This window comes from Brachionichthys hirsutus, unplaced genomic scaffold (assembly GCF_040956055.1).
Source record: "Brachionichthys hirsutus isolate HB-005 unplaced genomic scaffold, CSIRO-AGI_Bhir_v1 contig_647, whole genome shotgun sequence".
Classification (NCBI taxonomy): Eukaryota; Metazoa; Chordata; class Actinopteri; order Lophiiformes; family Brachionichthyidae; genus Brachionichthys; species Brachionichthys hirsutus.
Genome location: NW_027180359.1, coordinates 139,814 through 163,425, shown reverse-complemented (window position 1 = coordinate 163,425; position 23,612 = coordinate 139,814). Strand labels below are relative to the sequence as shown.

At 42.1% G+C, this 23,612-nt stretch overlaps 3 protein-coding genes across 3 annotated transcripts in view; 1 reads left to right on the top strand and 2 right to left on the bottom strand.

Annotated features, from left to right (window-relative positions):
* Positions 1-7,511: 7,511 nt before the first annotated feature.
* LOC137914010 (GPI ethanolamine phosphate transferase 3-like) lies at positions 7,512-14,883 on the bottom strand. Its single transcript, XM_068757629.1, has 10 exons — positions 14,406-14,883; positions 13,901-14,044; positions 13,663-13,786; positions 13,238-13,394; positions 11,574-11,756; positions 9,876-11,472; positions 9,578-9,781; positions 8,846-9,027; positions 8,566-8,636; positions 7,512-7,641 (listed from the first exon to the last, which is right to left on the bottom strand). The coding sequence occupies exons 1-10, from the start codon at positions 14,881-14,883 to the stop codon at positions 7,512-7,514; spliced, it is 3,270 nt and encodes a 1,089-aa protein (XP_068613730.1).
* Positions 14,884-16,024: 1,141 nt separating this feature from the next.
* Positions 16,025-19,444, bottom strand: LOC137914009 (stomatin-like protein 2, mitochondrial). The gene is made up of 10 exons (XM_068757628.1): positions 19,318-19,444; positions 18,663-18,815; positions 18,461-18,560; positions 18,323-18,381; positions 18,112-18,213; positions 17,876-18,010; positions 17,016-17,160; positions 16,764-16,843; positions 16,549-16,677; positions 16,025-16,433 (listed from the first exon to the last, which is right to left on the bottom strand). Exons 1-10 carry the CDS (start codon positions 19,357-19,359, stop codon positions 16,308-16,310), a joined length of 1,071 nt encoding a protein of 356 aa, XP_068613729.1. The 5' UTR covers positions 19,360-19,444; the 3' UTR covers positions 16,025-16,307.
* Positions 19,445-20,621: 1,177 nt separating this feature from the next.
* Positions 20,622-23,612, top strand: part of LOC137914013 (protein unc-13 homolog B-like) — a 47,304-nt gene continuing 44,313 nt past the window's right edge. The window contains exon 1 of the mRNA XM_068757631.1: positions 20,622-20,643. Within this exon, the coding sequence (XP_068613732.1) occupies positions 20,622-20,643 (22 nt within the window). The remainder of the gene's footprint in view (positions 20,644-23,612) is intronic.

Sequence of the window (23,612 nt, the reverse complement as noted above, 5' to 3'; positions counted from 1 at the left end):
ATTATTGCTTCTGTTTCCATCTGCAGTCCCAGAATAAGTATTTTCTGCCTCAAGCATTCTCTGTACACTCATATTCTTCATTAAAATGCTACATCACACTGGAAAAAAACTTGACGGGAAGACTAGGGCAAAAACACTTTGGGGAAGTGAATTACCCAGTAATATAAAAGATCATGTGAATACAAAAAAATGTCACATTTGAGCTGCAGGCCTGATCTCAGAGGCAGTCAGTCGGTTAGAGGCATTCAGTCTGGGCTATTATGTTGGCCATTCATTCGGTATTCAGTATTACAATCAGAAAACCTTCTACAGTCCGACTCAGTAATGCAACCTTGGATGTCATTCAATACAAGCGTGCAAGGCCAGTTTCAATGCATCAAAACACTGAATAATGTCCTGTTGCCGTGGCAACAGGACTTGGACCTCACACAATAGCCATAAAGACAAAAACAGTGGTAAATAATAAAGCAGCAAAACATTTCAGAACTATTTTTCTAAGAAAATAAACTGCGAGAGTCAATAAATTTCAATATGTGCCTGTTATGTTTCCAACTGTAGACTTCCGCTTTTTATATTTGAGTTTTTATTTTAAGTTCACTACATTATTGTGAAGACAGACCAATTGATTTGATGTACAGAGGGACTGACATTATTTTAATGTAGCGTCATAGGTAGCACAGCTAGCAGGAGTGAGTGTAGCACAGCCAGTGTCTTCCTTGAGCTGGTCCCAAATGGTTGAAATGGCATCCGGTGTAAAACTTTGCCAGAATTAAGCATGCAATCAACTATAAATATGAATGTCATACCGAATCGCAAGAGGCCCAGGTTAACAACGACCGGCATCAGCACTGTTAACTCTCAGGATGCTAATGGAAATTAGATTACTGTGGGCTGAATAGGAGGAAGACGGGTGCATCCGCAGTGAAAGAAGAGGGAATGCAAGAGTTTAGCGGCGAGACAGGGACTATATCTGTAGAAGGATGCTGAGGATGGAGCTGCCAGGGAACAGGGCTAGAGGTCGACCCAGGAGAAGATACATGGACGTAGTGAGGGAGGACATGAGAGTGGCTGGTGTTGGGGAGGACGATGCAAAGGACAGGGTGAAGTGGAGAAGGTTGATTTTCTGTGGAGACCCCTCACGGGACAAGAAGAAAGAAAAAGAGACTGACATTTGTTCTCCAGTTATTTTAATCTAGTTGCAGCTCAATGCATATTTATAATTAGACACTTTGCCGTTCCCTAGAAGAAGCATGGATCTCAGTGCTTCCATGTCAAACGTGAGAAATAAGTGATATTCTTTGTGTTTTGAATCATCTGAATTCTAATTTAAGACAGAAGTGCTTTCATATCACCCAATGAAAAGGAACCCTTTTTGTATGTGTGTCTCTCTGTGTGGGTGCATGCACCTCAAGGATGCTAAATGGATTTGACTGCTATAGCTCACCAGATGGATTGTACGCCACCTCTTTTAAGCAGCATATATACCAATAATACACGTTTAACGGATTCGTAACACTGTTTTAGAGCTTTTGAAGTTCCAGCTGCCACATATGCAGTAGAAGAAAGAAAATGTAGAAAATATTCACGCCCACATTTTCTGTTTTGTGCATACTTTTGTACTGTACTATTATTGGATAGTAGACCATAAATCAAAAAGAAATAAAGAACAGGCATCACATTTTTACTTATTTTATTGATTACAAAAAAAGGGTACAATAATAACAAAATCCACTTTGCTAGATTTTTGACAGATAATGAGAAAGTCTTCCCAATCTTTTATTATAGCTGGCCAAAAGAAATATGTAAAAATGCTGCTGTTGGAAAAGTGGTTGAATGATCTTTGGAAGAATATGTGAGGTATTTAAAGTGTCACTACTACTCTGGAAAGAAATTAACATTTGTTGAACATGTAGGAACTAGTATAGTTGCTGAAGTTAAAACAGCACAACCATGTTAAAGAAGTAAACTAGCCCTCAATCTAACATTAGCATTTCATAAAAAACAAATTGAATCTGTTTAGTTTGCGTTCTTGCATCAGCTCTTGATGTATTTTTATGACTGGCTCAAATAAACCCAGTTTATGCATCATGTTGCGTTATTCATGGTGAATCATGCCTCGGCAACTTGTCCTCTGGCTTTCTCTCCTCAGAAGGATCAATAGGAGATCAGAAGATCATCCTCACCCCAAAATATATCTTTTCTATTTGATGGTGAAGTAACATTTTATCAGTAGCTCATTTATTCTGTGAAACTATTTAATTTACTCCTGGTGGGAGCTTTCTGTCTGTTTCCTTGCCATGCAGCATGCCAGACATTTGAAGATCTTCTCCTTGTTGGTTTTCAAACAATAGTTGCTGGCCTTGTTTTTGTTTGGTGCCATCTGGGCAGAAGAGCGTGCATGATCCCGACTGTCTGTGTTTGCTGTCTGCAGCACCAAGGTCACACGGCATCATACCTCCAGCTTCCTTTTGCCTTCTTTTAACAAAAATTACAAGCTAGCTTTTCCCAGACTTCATCTGAATCGGAACTTAATGAAGCGCTAAGATGATGTTCTGTCAGCAATGCAATTTCTTTGGTGCCTTAGGTTGCTGTGTTCTAACTTCCTGCTGTCATTGTCCGAGTTAATTGTTTAATGAGCCTCATCAGAGTCATCAGCCACCGCCACCACCATCACCTGGATTCCATCGGGGGATTTATATTGCTGCTCCTCACGGCAGACATCCTTCAATCCCGAAAAAGTTTGGCTTTTCTTAGAGGCTATTCATGACCTGTATCTGCTGTAATAAACAATCATCATCCCACGTCTCTCCTGATTTAAAAGCTGCTTTTAATCTCACGGTATTTCCAACGGGAGGCAAAATAAATGTATGCACTATTCTTCAAAAGTTCTTAATCGACCCGATTTTTTTTTGTAAAGTTCCCATTTGTCTGTAAAGCTGTCACCTTTTGAAAAGGTAACAACCTCAAAAGCATTCAAGCAACAAATTGTTTTCTGTCCATGGATATACACGAATGGAATTTTTTTAAGGAAATTTCCACCAGGCTTCGATGCTCCTCAGAGGCAGAACTCATCTCCAGAAAGATGCCACAGGGGTGAAGTCAGCAGAAGTGCAATCATGCGACAACTCCTGGCGTCTTACGGCTCCTCCGAGTGCGTCTTTCAGATACTATTGTGTGTATTCTTGGTCACGCTGCTCTTTTTTTCATCCTGCTGCTATGAATCACTTCGAGCATGATACATAATCTCGCTCAATGTCAGGTAACAGTTATGTGAGTCTCAAGACTGCAAACTCTCAACTGGAGTGCATCCAATCTGTTTTAAGTCATGTCTGTCTCAGTGGTATATTAGTGTAGAGGCCGTGTCCCACGCAACATACTGCCACTCCCAAAATGGATATGTTAATCTTCCAGATCCATTATGATCCAGTGCATAATCTGGAACATCAGGAGTAGTTCGTACCTGGCTATTATCATTTAAACGACATTTTCATTGTCATTATGAAGTGAAAAATGAAGATTGCAGAAACTTTATCAACTCATCTTTAGACTAACATCCATGCACCCATCTGTTTATAACTTCATGAGGCATCTGGCAGAGCAACTGGCATACGAGCCAAAAATAATTACGAGTTATTAATTTATTGTGCAGCCTCTCCTGCTGTCCTGAATTTGTATCTCTACGCTTCTTATGTATCAGCAGGCTATTTTTCTCAGGCTGTGAGATTCTTTAATTCTTCTATCACACTTTACCACAAAAATACTTTCCATGCTTCATCTATTTATAGGTTTTGGTTTCTGAGTAATATAATGACACTACATATTCTTTATCACACATCCCTGAGGTTTATACTACTATGACTACTAATATGAGTGAACTTAGGGTTAAAACGCCGGTGCATGATATGTCATGTCTGATCATTAATAAAAATAACCAGTTTTGCGTATTACACATTAAGTTTCTTCTTATCACTATCACTATTGAGCAGACATAGACACCTTTATTAGGTATCTGATGCACCCTGATAAAATACTTCTTTTTTGTGTGTTATTACAACAGTGTACATTTCATTATTTAATACCCCAGACAGAATACAAAATGTGGAAATGTTCCCAGAAAGCAGCAGGCGTCAGAACTACAAACAGTATCAGTGGTATTATTTTAAGTTCAGGATTTGCTTTTCAATTACCAGATCAAAAATATGCACAAATATATTTGAACTGAGTCTGCATATCTAATCAAGTGCAACAACAACAACAACAACAAATATTCCCCAACAGCAATCCTTTGAGAGTCACAAATGTTGGAGTCACTCTCATTTTCAGCAGCTGCTCTGATGCTTTGTATGTATGAACAAAAATGCCCTGTAAAGGAGATTTGTGCCACAGACATGCTTAAGAGTAATACGTATAAAAATTAAGAAACTGTTTTATAAGTACAAGAAAGGAAGAAAAAAGAAGAAGAAATGCCTGAGGATCTGCTAGCAACAGCCAAGAGAACAATTATTTAAAATTATTTCAAGGTCTACTGCGTGGGATTTAATGGCATCTGGTTGTGAGGTGGCAGAATGCAGCCAACTCCACAGCCCTCGTGTCATCCTCCCCTGCTCTGGCTGCTGATGCAATGATGTAATCATGCTAATGTCAAAAACACAAGAGGCCCACTCTGGAGCTGCTGCTTGATTCCTCTGCAAAGATGTGGCTGACCCCACTGAAGACAGCCCACTCCCTCTGTGGATATAAAAGACTCATTTTGTGTTGGTAAAACACAATCATTTGCATAGTAATGCGATATACCAAAGAAAACAGGATATTGTACCACATTTTTCCTTCCTTTTAATTTTTGATGGAATTATTTCACTTTGCTTCACTGATTAGCGATGACAATTACCTGAAATATTACATAATAGTATTCATTGAGTATATTAGCTTTGAGGATCATTTCAATTCTTGAAATATTTCATTTTGGTATTTATTAATATGTACCGTAAGCAGACAAAGAATCATTTTGAGAAGAAAATCAGGCACTCTGGCTTTTACTCCCAATTTCTAGAAGCAACTCTTTTTTTCTTTTTGTTGCAGCAAACTGTTTTAAAGGAGATGCTAAATCTAATTGTGTGTATCAAGAAACTCTGGTGGTGAAAAGAATCATATTCAAGGCCAAACTTTTCTTTCTATGAAACTCCAATTTCCTCCAGTAAATATGACGGAATCCACCGACTCCTCTGGAAAATACCAAAGTTTTCTAATGGCTAATGGCTAAAAATGTTATAGCCATTAATTCCTTCTGAGAAACTCTTTGTTTGTGCACAGGGCTGCTTATCGGATAATGAGAAGCAATTAGAGGAGTACTGATGTACTCAATGAAAGCTTTGCTACAGCTTCACAGTCGTAATGGCATTTCACATCACCCAAATAGAATAGATCCAATGCGTTCATGTTACTTTAAAACTATAAGCACTTATGTGTATATAATTATGGGGCAAGTCATTATTCACATCAAACACCCAAACTCACCACATTAGTTTGAAGAAAGCGACATGTGTGCGGTTGGCCTCACTTTATAGAAAAAAAAAACAGTTTTATATGGCCACCACATTCATCAATTTTATTTAAACGGTCATCAATAACACTGATAATGAACATCTAAGTACAAGTTAAAACTTAAACTGACTTCATGAGGACTCGCTGCTTGCTACAGCTTCTTGTTTTTCGAAACAAACCTGTAATGGTGCTCATTCCTCACTCCTGGTTACATAACGGCTCAACTCCTGGAATGACCAGATCGGCATGACATTCGAATGGATTGTTTTATGGTCGATGAACAATCCTCTTCAAACAATTAAAATCTGTTCACAAGTTGAGCTTTTCCTTGTGCCGTTTTTTTAAACCTAATATTTGTTAAGCGGAGACTAACTTAAGCTGTCCCCTATATTGGGAAGCTGTAGCAAGAACAAAATGAATCTTAAATAGGATGCTTTCTGTTGCCTGTTTTGACAAGTGAGACGTTTGACGACAGAGTTATGGGAACTGAAAATGTGGAAAGTCCGGGTGAATAATGAATGAAGTACCTTGACTGAAGGGTCGTAAAAACCTATGGCAGCACCCACGCCCTCCATCAAATCATCAAATCAATAACTTGAATATTAAATACTACTTTTATCCACCGTATAAAATGTTTGCACTGCAGCAATAACATGGAAAAGGGTTGATATGGAAACAAAATAAAAAAATATTATTGGAATCTGGATATTTCATATCCTTATATGGAAATGATCATGACACCAAAATGGCACTTTTAAAAACAAACTTTTATTTTTTTTCTCAGTATGTAAAATCATCTTCATTAATTAGTTACTCATATATTAAACATTTTAGAAAAGAAAAAAAAAGACAAGTCATCATTGAACCTAGTCAGAGCCTTTTTTGAGACGACCAGCTGCTCTCGGAAAACAGACCGAGAAAAGGTGTGCTGTTGCTTCGTAGCTAATCCGACCCAATCTCTCCACCCCTTCAGTATCTTGAATTAGCTAATGAGATGCAGATCTAAGGCTGGACACTGACTCAGCCATCTTGCAGAAATAAATTAACAGCTTTTCTGCACGTCATGGATTCCATGTCCCCGTCAAAACTACTGACATCAGAGACAAGAAAAAACTAAAACTGCATTCCATAAAGCTAGGCTCCTATTCTGGAGATGTCAAATTAAGATGAAAGTGTAATTTGAGATGAAAGAAATTATTCAGTGATGAAAAAGAACAGAATAAGAGTTAGGAACCCAAACCGTGAATGATGTATGAAATGAAATCAACTATAAAGACCCAGATTAAATGCCCACAATTGTTTTGAAAATAACATTTTCAGTAACCAGCTGTGCTGGTTTTTTTCAAACATTTCCAAAATACAAAATCCTACAAAATAAAATGTTTTCCCTGCAGTCCCTTAAAATGGCATGCTGTAATGCACATTGATGGATTTCACCAAAGCCTTAAACTTTAATCATAAAATAGTTCCACAGCTCATAGACTGACATCTGGTCTTCTTGTCTTTGATGACTCACTGTAAACTACAATGGCTGTTAAACCTTAACATTGAAGTTAAAATCAGCCTCTCTGCGAGGAGGAAACCTCCCAAAAAGGCAGATTTACCTGTGACCATTTACTGGATGTTCAAGAGACTGGCTTGGAAAGAATACAAAGAATACAAGGCTCTATAGAAAATAACAGAAACGTTCAGATGCCGCTGTTCAGACAACTCTGAATCCCTGAAGCCTTCAACTTCGGGCAAGTGAGGTGGCGTTCAAGTAAGTCAAACTTCAGTGGGAGTCCAGACACTCTGAGATTTTATCCCTCCGGCTGCAGTAAGAAGCAACCACAGGCGGCTTGCTGGTGGAGCTCCTTATGCTAGACACAGATGGATTTTTGTTTTGGCAAGAGTTTGTATAAAAATGTCATCATGACCATCGGCTTCATTTTCTCCGCAGCGCAGCGTCCTAAAGCGTAGAAGCGCCGTCGCTACCTGGAGGCATCTGGGACAAGTCTCTTGAACCAGCGGCCCACGGCTCCGTCTACTCTAAGCACCAGTGTGACCCCGATCAGCAGGGAAAAGCTGCTCACGAGGAACCCCGATGCTTCAAACATTAACCTGGAAGGAGAAGACATGACGGCCGGCAGGTAAATATAAAAAAAACGATTGTCTGAAATAGCAACAACAAGTTCAAAAATAATGCCATTTCTGCACGACAACGTGTGGAACAGTCTTTGACACCTCCAAGTTATCAACTGAAAAAAATACTAAGACCAAGAACAACTGAAAGTTCTGCCAAGCAATGACTGCATTTGATCTTTTGAGAGACGCCATCTTGACAGAAGTTACTATCTGTGTATGGGTACGCTCGCAGCCAGTTGCTGCAAGCATTCTATGATTTCATGCGTCTGGCAGTTACGACCCATTCAGTCCGCAGTGTGGTGAATTTGAAGGGGCTAATTAATTTCAAACACTTTCATAGTGTATTCATGTTTAAATATAAAATAAAATAAAAACCAGAACACTTCTCCTCCATTCCTCTGGCATCTTCTTCCTCTCTAGGATTGTAATAAACAACCCCATTAAAAACTCTACAGCTACCTCTCCTAGACACTTCCACACCTCCACAGGTACGTCTCTGGCCCAACTGCCTTCCCATTCTTCATCTTCTGCATTGCCTTTCTATTTTCGCCCATCTAATCTTTGTCACTTCCTGGTCCACAACAGGTGCCGCTACTACCCTTTGTTCGCTCTCATTTTCCTCATTCATTAATTCCTCTAAATACTTATTCCATCTTCCTAGAACACTACTGGCCTCTGTCAACACCATCACAATCCGATGTCGACCCAAAATGCCCTGGATGGACTTCATATCTTGTCTAAATCTTGAATATCCATTAATATCTCCTAACAGTGATCCTCTACAGAAATACATACCTTTGTTTATGTGCATTAGCAGGTAGAGTAGGTAGTTGCAAACCTCAAAAAAACATTTACTGTTAGTGGGGTTGTGCAAGCTGGAAAATCCATTCAAGTACTTACTTGGGTGCGAAAACTTTCCACACCATGAGGTGTCTCCTGAGGATAGCAGCTGCACAAACTGAAGCAAAGACCTGCAGAAAGATGCACAGATACACGCTGAAGAAACGAGATACAGAAAGACATCGAACAGGGAAACAAACAGAAACATGAATATTACAAAAATGGTGGACTGAGTCCATTTCATAGATATTTTTGGATTTGTGACTGAAAAAAATAAACTCACCATGTAAGAGATAATTCATTTTGTATGTGAATAAGTACAAACTGAATAACAAAGTACCTGTGCTCCCAGGATAAAGAGGTAGCGTGTTGAGAGTTGCAGGAGAGCAGCGCTGAACTGCTGGGGGTTTTCTCTCAGTTTCATCTCCATCACAGCGTCCTCTCCCTCTTCCCCGCACACTCTTCCCCTGCTGCCACGCGCTTCACACACCAGTGGCCAGAACAGTAGCAATGGACAACCCACTGTGGGCGACGGCACATGGACACAAATACAAATCAGTTTTCTTCTTCGACTCATTTTTAGATCAGTTCTATTCTTTTTACAACTAAGCACTAATCAATGAGCATTATCAACCAAGCTGAACTCAAATAGCATGTTTTATTTGGCTGTATGATGCATCCTTAAAGGACCAATCGTCAGACTTACCTCATATTTAAATACATATGAATATATATAAACAAACAATATGCTCATTTCCCTTTTTAGTGATTTCTAACATTAACAGGGCAGTATTTTTGACACCTTACACCAAAGAAAATCACGCATATGTATTGTAGATTATTTCATCACCTTGACAAAGTGTGAAAATCTAAATTTTTACTTAATCTATGTAGTGTAAAGCGGTGCAACATTATTCAGTACTGCACACATTTCAATAACTTTCTATTTGCTGATCTGTATTCTTAATCATTGTTTACTACATACATTTATCATATTAGATGCAAAAGCCTAATTCCCTATATGACCATGAATTTTTTTAAATGCCTTTAAACCCACTAATCTTAATACTACCTGCAAATAAGATGTGTGAGGCAAAAGTGTTGAGCGTAACCAGTGAGGCGGGGAGTATATTGCTTGTGTGTCCATGTGGGAATCCCACAAAGGCAGCGTTCCACTGGATGGAGGGGAAGGTGGGGAGGTGACCTGTAGCATGGAAGAACTGAGTGGCAGCCAGAGACCACAGCACTACCGGAATCCATGGCACATTAAAACCACCTTAAAGAAACAATTAGAGGTGGATGAGATATAGCATGTCATAAAAGGGACACAAAAACACACAAGAAAAGATGTGCAGTTGTGAGACTCTCACCAGATTGTGTTCCATGCAGGCTACAGAGGGTCGTGGAGGAGGCGTGAATATGCAACAGAGCTCCCATTTGAAGCAGCATCAGGAGGAAGGACAGTGCCATGCCCTCTGGGTGCAAGAGCAACAGGCCGATCCCCAACAGGCCGCAGAGCAGCAGCAAAGGAGCAGAGTAGACGGTCCCGAGGCCGTAAGCCTCCACAGCGGGTCTGCTGCCCACCTCGTTCGCCTCGCTCAGCTCTCCGTCTTCCAGGGAACGGCGCATGCGCTGGTAAATCTGGGGGATGAGGTGGTGCAGCTCAGCTTGGGGACTGATGCCCGTGCTGGCTCGGTAGCGGGGTCGGGGCAGCGATGCACCTCTGGCCGTAGCCGCTGCCCTGGTCTTCACAAACACAGTGAGAGGATCTATCCAGATCAGCAGCAGCCCCAGCCCCAGGAGAAAGAAGGCGCTCCTTGGGAGGACCAGCTGGGCCAGGCTGATCAGTTCAGACAGATTCCGAAAGCTGTCTTCCGAAGTGGCACTAACGGCCCAGTAGAGCCCCAGGCAAACAGCGAGCATTGGTAGGATCCATCGGGCTGTAAACGCCGTCCCCCCTGAGGAGTTGAGGTTACCATAGTGACGGAGGCAGCATCTCAGTAGATATGTCCACACGCCCAGGGAGGAGACAGACAGGACATAATGGAGGTTCTTCAGCTGGTTGTCCTGCAGTCTGGAAAGTGGCGTGAGGAACGGCGACGGCTGGCAAGAGCCTTGTTCTTCCCGGCAGCCATGAAAGGAGAGAGAGAGATAGAGGCTGCCAACGAGCAGCCCCACGCAGGTGAGAAGGGTGCTGCTTTCCTTTCTCAATACCAACGGGGGGGAAGCTGCAGAAGGCAGGAGCCCCGCAGCCTTCAGTGGGTCAGGGCTGGGGGGTGACAGCAGGCCATCCCAGTTGAGACGGATGGGAATGTAGATGGCCAGAGACAACACCAGAAAGGTCACGGCACGGCCTTCTGCAATCACATAGCTGTCTGAGAGCAGGGAGGCACAACGGAGTAGCGCCACCAAGAGCTGGGGAGCGAGCAGGCAGCCCGGGGTCAGCCAGCTCGCAGACTTGAAGGTTTTACATCCATTTTTTGCTGCAGTGATAGCTCCGGCCTGCAAAGTCCTCCAGAGGAAAATAAGCTCGGAGCTCAGGGCAGCAGCCGCCAGGCACCACGCCACCTCCACGTAGCCCAGCGTGAGCCGCTGGCCAGCGGCCACAAGAGCACCCGCCATAAGGGCTGCGCTAAGCAGCGCCTTTAATACCGAAACGTTCTCCCTGATCAGCAAATGAGACAGTTCAGAAAGCGTAAAGCACATCAGGCAGGCAAATGCAAGGATGACTAAACCAGCAGCCATCTTGAGTGGGTTGAATTTAGCCCAGGTGGCTCGGCAGGTGTCTCTGACGGAGGCGAGATAGGCCTGCAGGGAGGCGGCCAGCTGAGGCGAAGGCGTTCGGGTCCCTCCGACAGCGGTGAGGTACTCGGAGGAGAGGCGGGAGAATTCATCCTTCAGGTGGGAGAGGCTCTCTGGTGGGATGTCTTTGGCGATGCCAGAGTACGTCTCTAGGAAACGGTTGACCTTCAGAAACAAAATGAGTTAAAAGTAAAAACACAAAATGACTGAACGTGCTCCAGGATATGCCGATTTCTGTAGTAGTCAACAGCGCTTCAGAATAGTACCTGCTTTGCATTGATCCACAGCGCCTCCAGCTGGCTGAGACGTCCACCTACACCGTCTGTATGTCCAAGGGAGGGGAATACAGGCAGGAGAACCTGTCCTAGATTGCTGTATGGGATGGGAACTCCCAGCAGCAGAGCCAGGGTGGGCACCAGGTCTGTCTGAGGTACCACGGTCGGTTCACTCTACAAACAAGAGAAAAGAAATGCAATTAAGAAATTAAGGAAATTAAGATGGACATTTTTAAAGACAGAATTGTGCAGTCAACTCTGCTGATATGTTGAGATAAAATTAGCCATTTGCTGTGAAAATAAAAGACACATAAACACACAGTGGTAAACAATCATTTGCATTTTCTATGGTGGTTTATCTGTGCACTGAATCGTGTTTAATAGCATTTCATCTTCTTTGAAAAAGGACCAGGAGACAAATACCGGTATGTCTCCACCAACCATGTATGATATGCAAATCATCTGCTCCATAAACTGCAGGCAGTATTAAATCAGAATCTATATCACACTCTGCATTTAATTTACAAGTATTTAGGAAATCTTAGGTTAAAAATCCAATGTAACCAAATAATTAACCTGCTCTTTATTTTAGTACTTATTTCAGCTAATTCCTCTGTCCTTCTAAACTGTTATTAAATTTACATTTATGGTTAAACTTGACCAGTTTCAATTCAATCGGATTCATTTGATTTACACAACTGATGGGAATTAACATGGGAAGATTCGGATGGCCTACGCTGATTCGCTGAAAAGGTTTCTGACTTGGTCTCAATGAGTGAGCAGCTAAACAGCTGATGCTCATTAGCTGAGTCGAGCCAATCAGTTTAGCTGCTTTGTTATTAAGCTGTTATTCACCTTCTCCTCCTTTCCTCTGCTCACGTTGTTCCAGTGTTTAGCTATAACCTTTCTGGTTAATATTGAGGCGATTGTTTGTGGTCTTTACCATTTCTCCCACGATGATTGTTGCTAATAATAATAATGATACAGCGTTTAGCCTTTACTGACATATTTTCAACAGTCAGCCTTGATGTTTTGCAGTTCAGCTTCCATTGACCTTTAAATCTGCATGATTTATCTTTAGGTTTTTCAGCAGTCAATGACAAATATTTTCAGCCTTATTTACAAACCTGGTTCAGCTCACAGCATCCACTTGCATGAAGGAAATTTTCTAGTTGTTATCATTACTGTTCTCTGAAACTTTTGTATCAACTAATACGCTGCATTGATAGAGGATTTAATGGAAAAAAAGGATTTGGAATTCATGACATTCTGTTTAATTAATGTTTTGTGGTGTGTCTTGACTTTTTTGGAATACAGTAGAGGTATTAACTACTTATGATTAACTGTGGTTTGAGTGTCTTAAATCTTAATTGTGTCAACATGAATACAGCAAAGCTGATTATATAACCTATTTTTCCTCATGGCAGTATATTATTTATATAATGGATGTGGAGAAACCACTTAATTAGTTAATTGTTAAAGTTTTTCATGTAATAGATTAAAGCTAAACAGGATAAAATGAAGTTGACTTAAATAATATAGACCTTATATACCGTATGTTCACTGGGCAGAAGCCTATATAGCTGAAAACTTGGACTATTTTCAATCATCTCGGGTTAAAAGTGACTTTTTAAAAGTCTGCAAAGCTGACTAACCTGGGAAGAAGGGGGGAAAAGAGAGGAAGGACTGTAGAGGAAGAGCGCTGCGTCGGTCTCCTTCTGACTTTCTCCACCATGATCTCCGCTGTCCGTCATCCCATGATCTCCCATCACCACCAAGAGCGTGTCATTCTCCACACGATCAATGACCGACCTGGAGGAAAATGGCAAGAGATAAATTAGGACTCTGAGGTTTTAATAACTCTTAGGTAGTTTTACTCCTTCAAATCACATTACACTGCACATTGTTTTTTTTTTTAAACACCTGCAATGAGCTCTTACTGATCCTCGGCACCTCTTACAATCAAAGGTACTTGTTACTGATGTATGTATGGTAATATACACTGTATCAGGACATGATGACTGCAGCCGGGGGATCCTACAACCATGAAATGGTTGCATCAGCTGTGCCGTTTTCTGACCTGATGACTCCATCCATCTGGGTGAGCTTGTCAGCCATGGCCGGGTGGTCAGAGCCAAATCTGTGGCCGCAGTGATCCACGCCGAGGAAATGAGCAACTACAACATCCCAGTCGCCCCCCACCACTGTCAAAACCAACAGCAAGTGGCAGAGAAGAGTCGTGAAGCACAACACAAAATAGACGCGCCTTCACTTGCATTTAAGACAGAGCGAAGTAAAAGAATTGTGGAAATACATACTGGTTGTGTAGAGGTGCTGGAGGATCCCGTTGTCGACCGTATGCAGATCCTTGACATTGAAAGAAGGGAAGGGCAGAGAGCGATGGAACCTTTTCGGAAAAAGACTCTCCCAAGTGTCATCGCCCATGAACACCACTCGTTTGCCTGTGAGGGAACACGCACGTTTATTCAAACGCGTTTTAAAATCGAAGCATTTTGGGTTGTGAAAGCGGATGCTGAAATGACTTCCCCGCTTGAAGTTTCATTTTTTTATTATATCGCTTTTACAGTTCCTGACCTTGTCCTCTTAAATATTTATAAAATCTAATCAAATGCCCTCAACAGTGGCCCAATGTTACGGAAAATAAGATTTAAACAATAAAATACAATTTGAGTCTCCCACTGCATGTTTGCTGTTGGATAATAAACAATAAAAGATAATATTTTCAACGTTTACCTCCCTCTTCAGTCCTACAGATAACGTCAAGTTATGCAGCCAACTACAAACAACTGAGAATGTGCTCACCAGCATTCCCAAATTGATGGATGAGGTTGTCCTCCAAGATGGCACTGGATGCGAAGTTGTTGCCGACATCCACAAAAGTAGGCAAGGAGCCGGTGGTGAAGCCCTTAATCCTCTGCATGGTGGTCGTAGGCGGATCAGCCCGGAAAGGGTACAGGCGGCAGTGGGAGGGCCTGAATGTGACCATCTCCTCCAGCACAGGAAGCTTGTTTTCAAAGGGTAGGGGCGCCACGTTGTTGGGGTCGAACCGGGTGAAGTCGATCCTCAGAGCGTCGACGATGAGGAGAACAGCCCTGCGGAATCGCGGCCGTGCGTGGCAGAAGTCCCGCAGCTCGTCTGCAGGCTGCAGCACGTCTCCGCAGGTGCTGGTCCGGTTCACCTCCAACCTCACCAACAGGAACCCGCCCACGAACAAGTAGATGCCTACATAGTACACCGAACACAGCCAGAGGAGGAGGGACAGCAAGCGTAGCCCCTTCATCCTACGGCGGAGCAGACATGGCGCAAGACAGACAATGATAAATCATTATTTTATCATGATCGTGGTAAAGCATCAGATAAAGAGGATAACACCTGCTGCTGTTCAAGATGCTAAAACTGGTAAAAAAAAAAAATACAAAAAATAAAAATGCAACTTGGGAAAGGTCCAAAATGACAAATTTAAATGGTGGACAATCTGGAGGCTACACAGAAAGCATCAATTCGCGTTAGTCCGGCAACACTTAGGTGCAAACAGTTAACGCTGTTAGCAGGTGCTAGCTCTCCTCCCTGTTGTCACTGACCTTGTAGCAGTCGCGTTTTCGTCCTCTCGATATGTGCGTGTGTGTGGGGGGCGTGATCCGTGCGTTAACTCCACCGGTACAGGTAACTCTCTCAAGGCAGCAAAGAAGCACGGCTCACCACGCTCGCCTTCATTGGGGACGCCGGTACAGCATGTCAAGCTGGCTGGCTGGTGGTGACTAGGAACGTTAGCGTGCGTGCACCCAGACGGAACTGTGCGTCGGACCTTTTTCTATGTAACACTGAAGACGCTGACTTACATCCTGAGCCGGAATCTTTAGACAGACACGCCGCTACCACACTTTAGCTGTACAGTTCTTTGCGCGCTGGGGTGTGTAAAGTCAGAAACATTTTACACACACACATTATATATATATATAGTCGTCATTCCAAGACAATTAAAAATAAATTACTAAACAATAGAAATAATACATGCCGGAAGTCATCAGGGGTATTTTTTTTCTTCTCTGCATACTTTTAAGTAAATGGGAAAGGAACAATTTCATTCTTTTAAATATTACTTTTTCTAAAGCAAACGTGCATAAAGTTTTCTCTGGGAGATGGCGGTTTAATGTAAAATGTGTCGACCTGTGAATAAACTTTTTTTTTTTTTTACACCATTCATAGGCAACATCACACATGGCAACTTCAAAGTTCCACTGATGCAGTTATCGATGGTGATAAGTCAAATCAGTGCAGCTGTAAACTTCAAAATTAAATCACCCAGTTCCATTTGGGTTGATGTAATAACGCATGCCTCTACAGATCTAATGCACAAAAATAATGACTTACACAAATCTGATACTGCACACCAAGATTTTATTTATGGAAAGTGAGGCTAACGCATGTCGAATCCTGACTTCAATTTCTCCACGTCAGCCTCTCAAAGCCATTAAAATGAGCATTTCTGGCTGACATCTGGTGACAATAACTGAGAATTAGTAATAGTCATTGATTAATTAAAATCATCTTAGAAAAAAATAATTGATTTTCAGAGAACACTAAGACAGACTTCCTGAAAGCTTTTCCCTTCTGATCTGCTTGAGATCATTCTCACAGAGCTGCACCTTGGAGGCTCAATAACTGAAACACAAACTGCTTGTCCTGCCATTTTCAACTTGAAGTTTATTCATAAGGTCTGTTTTCATCAGTCGCTGATGATTCATTTGCAAGCTTGACGCTGTTCTCCTCCACTGCTTCTGGTGCCGACTTTAAGCTCGTTTTCGCCAGCGTTCCATAAATGGCCATAGCCTGAGTGTGAGAAAAGAGGAAACTCAAAACACTTTTGTAGCAACACAAGAAAACAAAACCATAAAGACACTCTCTCTGATGACATTTCAAATCCAAAATGTAAATGAAGAAATACCTGAGAGACCATTCCGCTCATGTCACCGGTATTGGTGGGCAGAAGAATGGTGTTGGACTCTTTGGCAAGGTTGGAGAAGGCAGAGACGTACTGCTCGGCCACCGTTAAGGAGGCTGCGGCGTTTCCATTCTGAACAAAACGCAATGAAAATGGTGAGAACTGGAAAACCGGTAATCATGGTTATCTGAAAAGAAATCAAAAAGGCTTATCCTTACCCGCTCCGTCAGAGCCGCTGACAAAAGACGAATAGCTTTTGATTTCGCCTCTGCTTTGGCCAAAACTGCCTGCGCCTCACCTGAAGGGAAAATCATCAATTGGAAATATTAGCAATTATTTTTTTACTTCAAGTGAAATCCCCACATACAGCAGCAGAAATAGAAGCAGATAACATTTGTCCTTTGAAGCACAGCAGCTACATTAATGCTTCAGATATAAAACAACTGGACTAGATCTGCAGGTGCACCCACCAGCAGCTTCATTTATCTTCTCTGCTTTTTCCCCCTCCGAGGCCAGAATCTGGGCTTGTTTACGACCCTCTGCAATGTTAATGGCCGATTCCCTCGTCCCCTCAGACTCCAGTACTGTGGCTCTCTTCTTGCGCTCAGCCTCCACCTACAGGGTTGTAATAAACACCGTTTAGAACGAAAGAAAGTTCTATTAATTCATCCAGCATGGGGAAATTATACATACAGGCCCCGAAGTGAATGGGTTTTATTGTGAAAAGCTTTTGTGGTGCGAGTGTGCTTCCTTCCATCACAATTGACTGATGTGAGCGATGTCTGAGGTCTGCACATTGTGTGAGTGGTTACTGCCATCTTGTGCCTGCACACAAATTCTCTTTTTATCCTCAAGAGCTGTTTGTAAGTTCTTTTCAATGATGCAAACAGGAGCTTCTGTTCTAGCACCACATGTTTGAGCATCAAATAATCCACAGTGGACAATTGAAAACATAATAATGATCAAATCGGAACACAGCAATGTGTATATTTGTGTATCAGTAAGAGTAGGAGATGTTTTACTCGCTTGAGATAAATATAATTCTAGGAATACAAGATGGGTTGCAGCCATGAGAGCATCTCTGCTTTAGATTAGCTGTAAGGTATTATCAAAGACTCCTGCCTAACTTCATGTTTCAAGTGATTGTGGTAACAAAAGATGCTAAAGAATAAGAGTGAGTGCACAATCTGGTTCCTGTGTGTAACCCAGATAGTAAAATTGCGGTATTTTGTGTAAAAGCTTTGAGCAGCAACAATTTCGTTCTCCCATGTGGTCTAGGCTGCCTAGTCTTGAACCAAATAAAATTGGAAATACATTCTGATTGCCCCACCTGCATCTGCATGGATTCTTTAACACGAGGCGGAACATGAATATCCTTGATTTCATAGCGGAGGCAACGGATTCCCCATTCATCAGAAGCCTGGTTGATGGAGTGAACAATGTTGGCGTTGAGAGACTCCCGCTCCTTTAAAATGAAAGCAAATAAATAAATAAAAAAAGTTGTGACCGCACTTACGATTCACGCTGTGAGAACAAATAGGAGACAGAGCGGCGGTTTGTCATTACTCTGAACACTTTGTCCAGCGTGAGTTTGCCCAATTCCGAGCGCATGGTGGTCTGTGCCAACTGTGTGACAGCATACTCCGGATCCTCAACGCCATAACTGGCCTGGGAACAAGCACAAGTTGTTTCACGAGATAAAACTGACATTTGTGTGGCTTTGATCTGAATATCGCACCAGAGCGGTGCAGATAGTCTGCAATGATTAACAGCGTACCTTAAAGGGGTCGAGGATCCTTAAATAAAGAACTCCGTCAATCTGTAGCGTGACATTATCTGAAACGCACCATTCACTCATTTAAAATCAACTCCGGCGGCACATTGCTGAGAACGTGACACCATAATGGCACCTTACCGAGAGACACTGCGGACTGCTCCGGGACATCAATGACAATCTCTTTGAGACTTTGCACATAACGAATTCTGTCGAGAACAGGTATGAGGAAGTTTAAGCCCTACGAAACATGAAAAGGTTATTGAGCGTTGGATGTTCTCTTCTGTAACGGACGACACCAGTGCTCTTTGAGCAGGGATCTTCAGAGGTTTTAAGGTGATACCGGCTCTAAGATTCGGTGGAATCGGCCCATTCTCTCAACCACCCAGGCTTCCTGTTGGGGCACAAACAAGACCACAGTGTTCATGGGCAGAGTGGATGCCCATCGCTGCTGGGCTGGCGTAACCCACAACCTCGGCCCGGTCCTCTGGGTTTGCTATAGAGACACAAAATAAAAAAAAGAAAGAAAAACACATCCAGAGTGTCGCTTTTCAGCTTCACGAAGGCATATTTTTCAAAACAATGGTAACGGATTTTAAATCATTTATTTTGCTGCAGAGAGGGCTGAAACTCACAGCAGATATCACATTTGTGTCTTAATAAATGTAACCGCTAAAGCTTAAAAATATATAACCCAGGGCGCAGTGGTTAGCGCTGTTGCCTCACAGCAAGGAGGACGCGGATTGGTGACACTGAATTGCCGCGACCCGGTGATTGCGGTGAATGAATGAATGAACTCAGTATGCGACTGTATTTAATTCCTCCATTACGTCTCTGCATAGATCGAAGCGCGTTAGTGTCTGCCTCGCTAACTTAACTCGACTTCCTGATGAAAGGAGTCCCCGACATCGATTATCAACACGCTGAATGACGCCATCTTCAGCGACGCTTGTAAACGTTCAGTCAGTGAATTAGCGCGATGATCGCGGCTTTATTACCTGCAGGAGAGCCCCGCCGGCGCGACACAGCGTCCGCAGCATCGATTACTAAAGACAAAAGTCACTGCAAAAAGAAAGTTCAGCTTATAAACGGTACTCGAACCACACTCTGTACTCGTATCTGACCCTAATCCGGAAATGAAAGTTACATCAGTGGTGCACCAGTGAATATTCCGGGGGATACACGAGCGACGCGCTATGGTTCCGCTGCCACAATATCAGAACAGCTTTTTAGTTTTCTGCGCTTTTTATACATACATACATACATACATACATACATACATACATACAGTTACTGACAGGACCCACTGTCATTACAGCAGCGGAGCGCTGTTGGTGTTCCTAAATTGAAGGTCCGTAATCGATAGATATTACTCGGATTGACCAAATTCGAAGTTGTTGCTCGTGTTTATATCGTGACTGTTCAAGAGGCACATGGGTCATATAATCACGAGGACAAAATAAAAAGTAAAACGTTGAGAATTCAGCTATATGTATATATTATATATATGCAGCGGCCTTTTACTTATGATTATTATTTATTTATTTTGTAAAAAGGAGTTATTAAACGTGACCGGCCAAAACACACGGCGAACGTCCAAATGATAAAGACAACAGATATGAAAATAGTCGTTTTAAAAACATTTACACCTCAGAAGAAAGCAATTAAATGTGTGGGGATACTGCACTGATAAACTGGTAACTAATTGGTGAATAAGATTAAACTAATAAAGCGGGAACAATTAGGTGTTGAAAAATGATGAAGTATTTCACATTCACAACAATACAACTTGCGTGAAAACGTAGTCTATAAAGTATTTAGAATGTTGTTTTATTTTTACAAGCAATAAAAACAATAAACAAATATAATGTCTCCAAAAGCGACTGCAAATGAAACGTTCACTGTCCCGAAAGACAACAGGTGTCTATTGAACGCGTCACCTGTTTCCTCATCCGAACCGTCTAGCGATTGGTCAGACATTCATCACATACCCCGCCCTCAAACGCTGTCCTGTATTCTGATTGGGTGTGTCGGACGCCAGTGACACGTGCTTCTCCCCCGACCCGCCCTCCCTCGATGCCCTCTGAGGTTGTCCGTCAGTCCGGCGAGCTTGTGAGAGTTTTAAATAATGCTGTGGCCGTGGAATGGCGGCCGCCGCTCTCTGCCCGGCGGCGGAACTCCTGTAAACATCGAGTCGGAACCAAAACACAGCGTGAAATATAACTGGCGTGTAACAATGACAGAGTGAATTTCCGCCCGCTCAACAGACAGTGTCAAAGTGCTGGATTATCCCCCCCTTGCCATGTCGTTACTGTGTGTCAGAGGTGAGTTTTAATTTCATTTTAATTTCTTAATGTAATTAAAAACAGGTGTGTTGGATTTAAACTTGAAAACAACTATGTTGTGTTCTGTTTGGTGATGGCAATGAGCAGGTTTTATGGCAGGATGTGTCGCTTAACTTTTCTGAAAACTGGAAAGCAGCAACATTTTTCCTGTCGTGTTTTTATTTTATATATATATATATATATATATTACGCTTATTAAGATTAATGAACACAAGTTTGAAGTTGTGTTCTGAACCAGGACACAAAGTGAAACACTGAGATTTCCATGCTTTGCCATTCCAGCTGTTTCTGACCCGAGGTGGACAGAGATCTGAGGTTTAAAGCGATGAGGAGAAAACGGTTCAGGTTAGAATAGTTCAGAGATAAGTGCTGAAATCTATGAAACCAACTGATTTATAGGTGATGAAAAACGCTATTTAATAAATAATATATAAATAAAACGAAAGCTTAGTGATAATGTGAATGGAAATAATACGGAAGCAGTCGTATTGGAATCACACAAACTCAATCAATGATAAACTATCTGAGATTTATCTTGAATGCTATTATCCAATCCATATATATATATATACACACACACCAGAAAACTGAAATGAGTACACCAGAAAATGTAAATGAGTACACAAGATAGTACAGTACAGTACAATAAGTGACTTCTTTCAAAACATGGTAAAAGTTAATCCAAAAAATGGGAGGGCAATCCCTGCCGGCTCGAGCATCATTCACTGCAGGAAAGCAGCTTATGCAATATGCGGTGTCTGTGCCCAGCAGTTTGGTACGGTGCTGCCAGGAGGAGGTGAAAGGTTAGAGAATCATGTCATCATTTCATGTCATCATTTATTTCAAGCTTTAAGTACAGAGCATTATCTCCTAAATGACCTTGTCATCACAGACATTGTTGTAAAGATGACACTTTTATTTGTTTGTTTGTTTTGCATGAAGAAGTCTGGAGTGGCAGAGAAGTATGTCAGAGTAGTTCAGAACATGTAGGACAGCAGTGAAGTGTGCAGTAGGAGTAACGGGGGAGTTTAGTGTAGAGGTGGGATGCACCAGGGATCAGATCTGAGCCCCTTTTTGTTTGCCATGGTGATGGATCGACTAACAGATGAGGTGAGACAGGAAGCTCCTTGGGATATGATGTTTGCAGATGACACTGTGGTCTGCAGTGAGAGCAGGTAGAGGAGGATTTAGAGAAGTGGAGTTCTGCTCTAGAAAAGAGAGGAATGAAGGTGAGCAGGAGTAAAACAGGGAAGTTACAAGGAATAGACTTTAAGAAGTGGGAGTAATTATCTCAAGCAGAAAACGTCCTCTCATTTGGGTTCGCTGTGATAAATAGAGATGAGCTGTTCTTTTTGTTGTGCTTCATCGTCGCTGACAGCATTGACTCCACCATCTTGTATTTTGAATTAAAATGTTGAATTCAAAAGGCAGTTGGGATTTCAGGCCTTGCTTCTCATCACAGAGAGACATGACTAATGTCAAATAGCAACCTGCAACTGCTCTTTCTTCAAACCCCTCCCCCTCGTGCTTATGCAATCAGGCAAACACCTTCTGTCATGATCTTGCCTTTCCCAAAGTGCCTTAGCAAATGTTCAAGTGTCAGTCCTCACCTCTCAGATATGCAGATATTCAACAACAGTGGAGACCTATTCCAAAACGATCCTTCTCGTTCTTGTGTCGACCCCCAGACCACCTGCAGGGGTTTATCTCTATCACTCGTCACCAAGGAGGTTCAGTAATGACTCTGTTTATCTGAACGTTGGCAACATTCGGCCAAAATTGCTTGATGGATATCCATGAAACTTGTTGAAGCAGTTGGACACACGGAGGAAAATAATCCAGTGAAGTTTGCAGGGGTTCTAGATAGAGTGGTGGCTCTGGGATGTGTTTCATGTGCGAACCATTATACCTGTCATTTTCCTTAAAAAAAAAAAGTCATGGATTTTCATGAAACTTAAATCACAAGTAAACTTTTTAGGATTGAAACATTTTGGGAATTTTCTGCCCAGTGGAGCAGAAACTGACTCTCCTTGAACGGCTCCCCCCCCCCCCCCCCCCCCAGCAATAAAAGTACCGTAGTCGATGGAGCAAAGTTCTCGATGCATGTTTTCATGGAGAAATGAACTAAATAGAAATGAATGCAACAGGTGGGTACATTGTTTAGTGGCTTGTCTTTCCTAAATGTCAGTTTCATATACAATTATAAAAAGCAGTATATAAGTACAGATCATTATTTACCACTTACTATATGTTTGGACAGTTTGATTATATCCTATGGGGATATACTAAAATCATTGTAGATATTCCCTAATAGATAGAACAAACAGGACACTGTAGGGATCATGAGTCAGGGCACAAACATTTGAAAGGGAAGGATTTGAAGTTCGCCCCAATGTTATCTTCCAATGAAGAGTTTTATTCAAAATGAGGCGTCGCTTATAGAACGTGCACGCTCACCGCTTAGATGCAAGCAGAAGAGCTTAATGTGACTCGTCCTCTGAAAGCCCAGGTTGACGGTGTTGCTTTTATTGATTGCTAATTGGGATGTTTCATCTCCATGGCGATGGTTTTACGCAACAAGAAGAGTGGTTGCCCTCACAATTGGACATGTGTGGGAGACTCCTGCTGTGGATTAGGGGGAGGGCTGACAGGAAACGTGGCTCGGATGGACCCTTTCATGCTGCAGGATTAGAGGCGTCGGATGCAGACACACGATCGCTTCGGTGGCACGGAATGTGGTATTTCCTGACACTGGAGAGCGACGCGTGGAAAACAACAGAAACATACATTTTCATGGATTCCGAGCGCAGTCGCCAGGCAAGGCAAGAGCTCACATGTTTTTTTTAAAGGATGCTCTTGTAGCAACAGTCATTCTTGGTCTGAAGTAACTCACATGGTGGACAGAGGATGATGATGATGATGTCTAATCATCAAAGCGATTGAGAAAT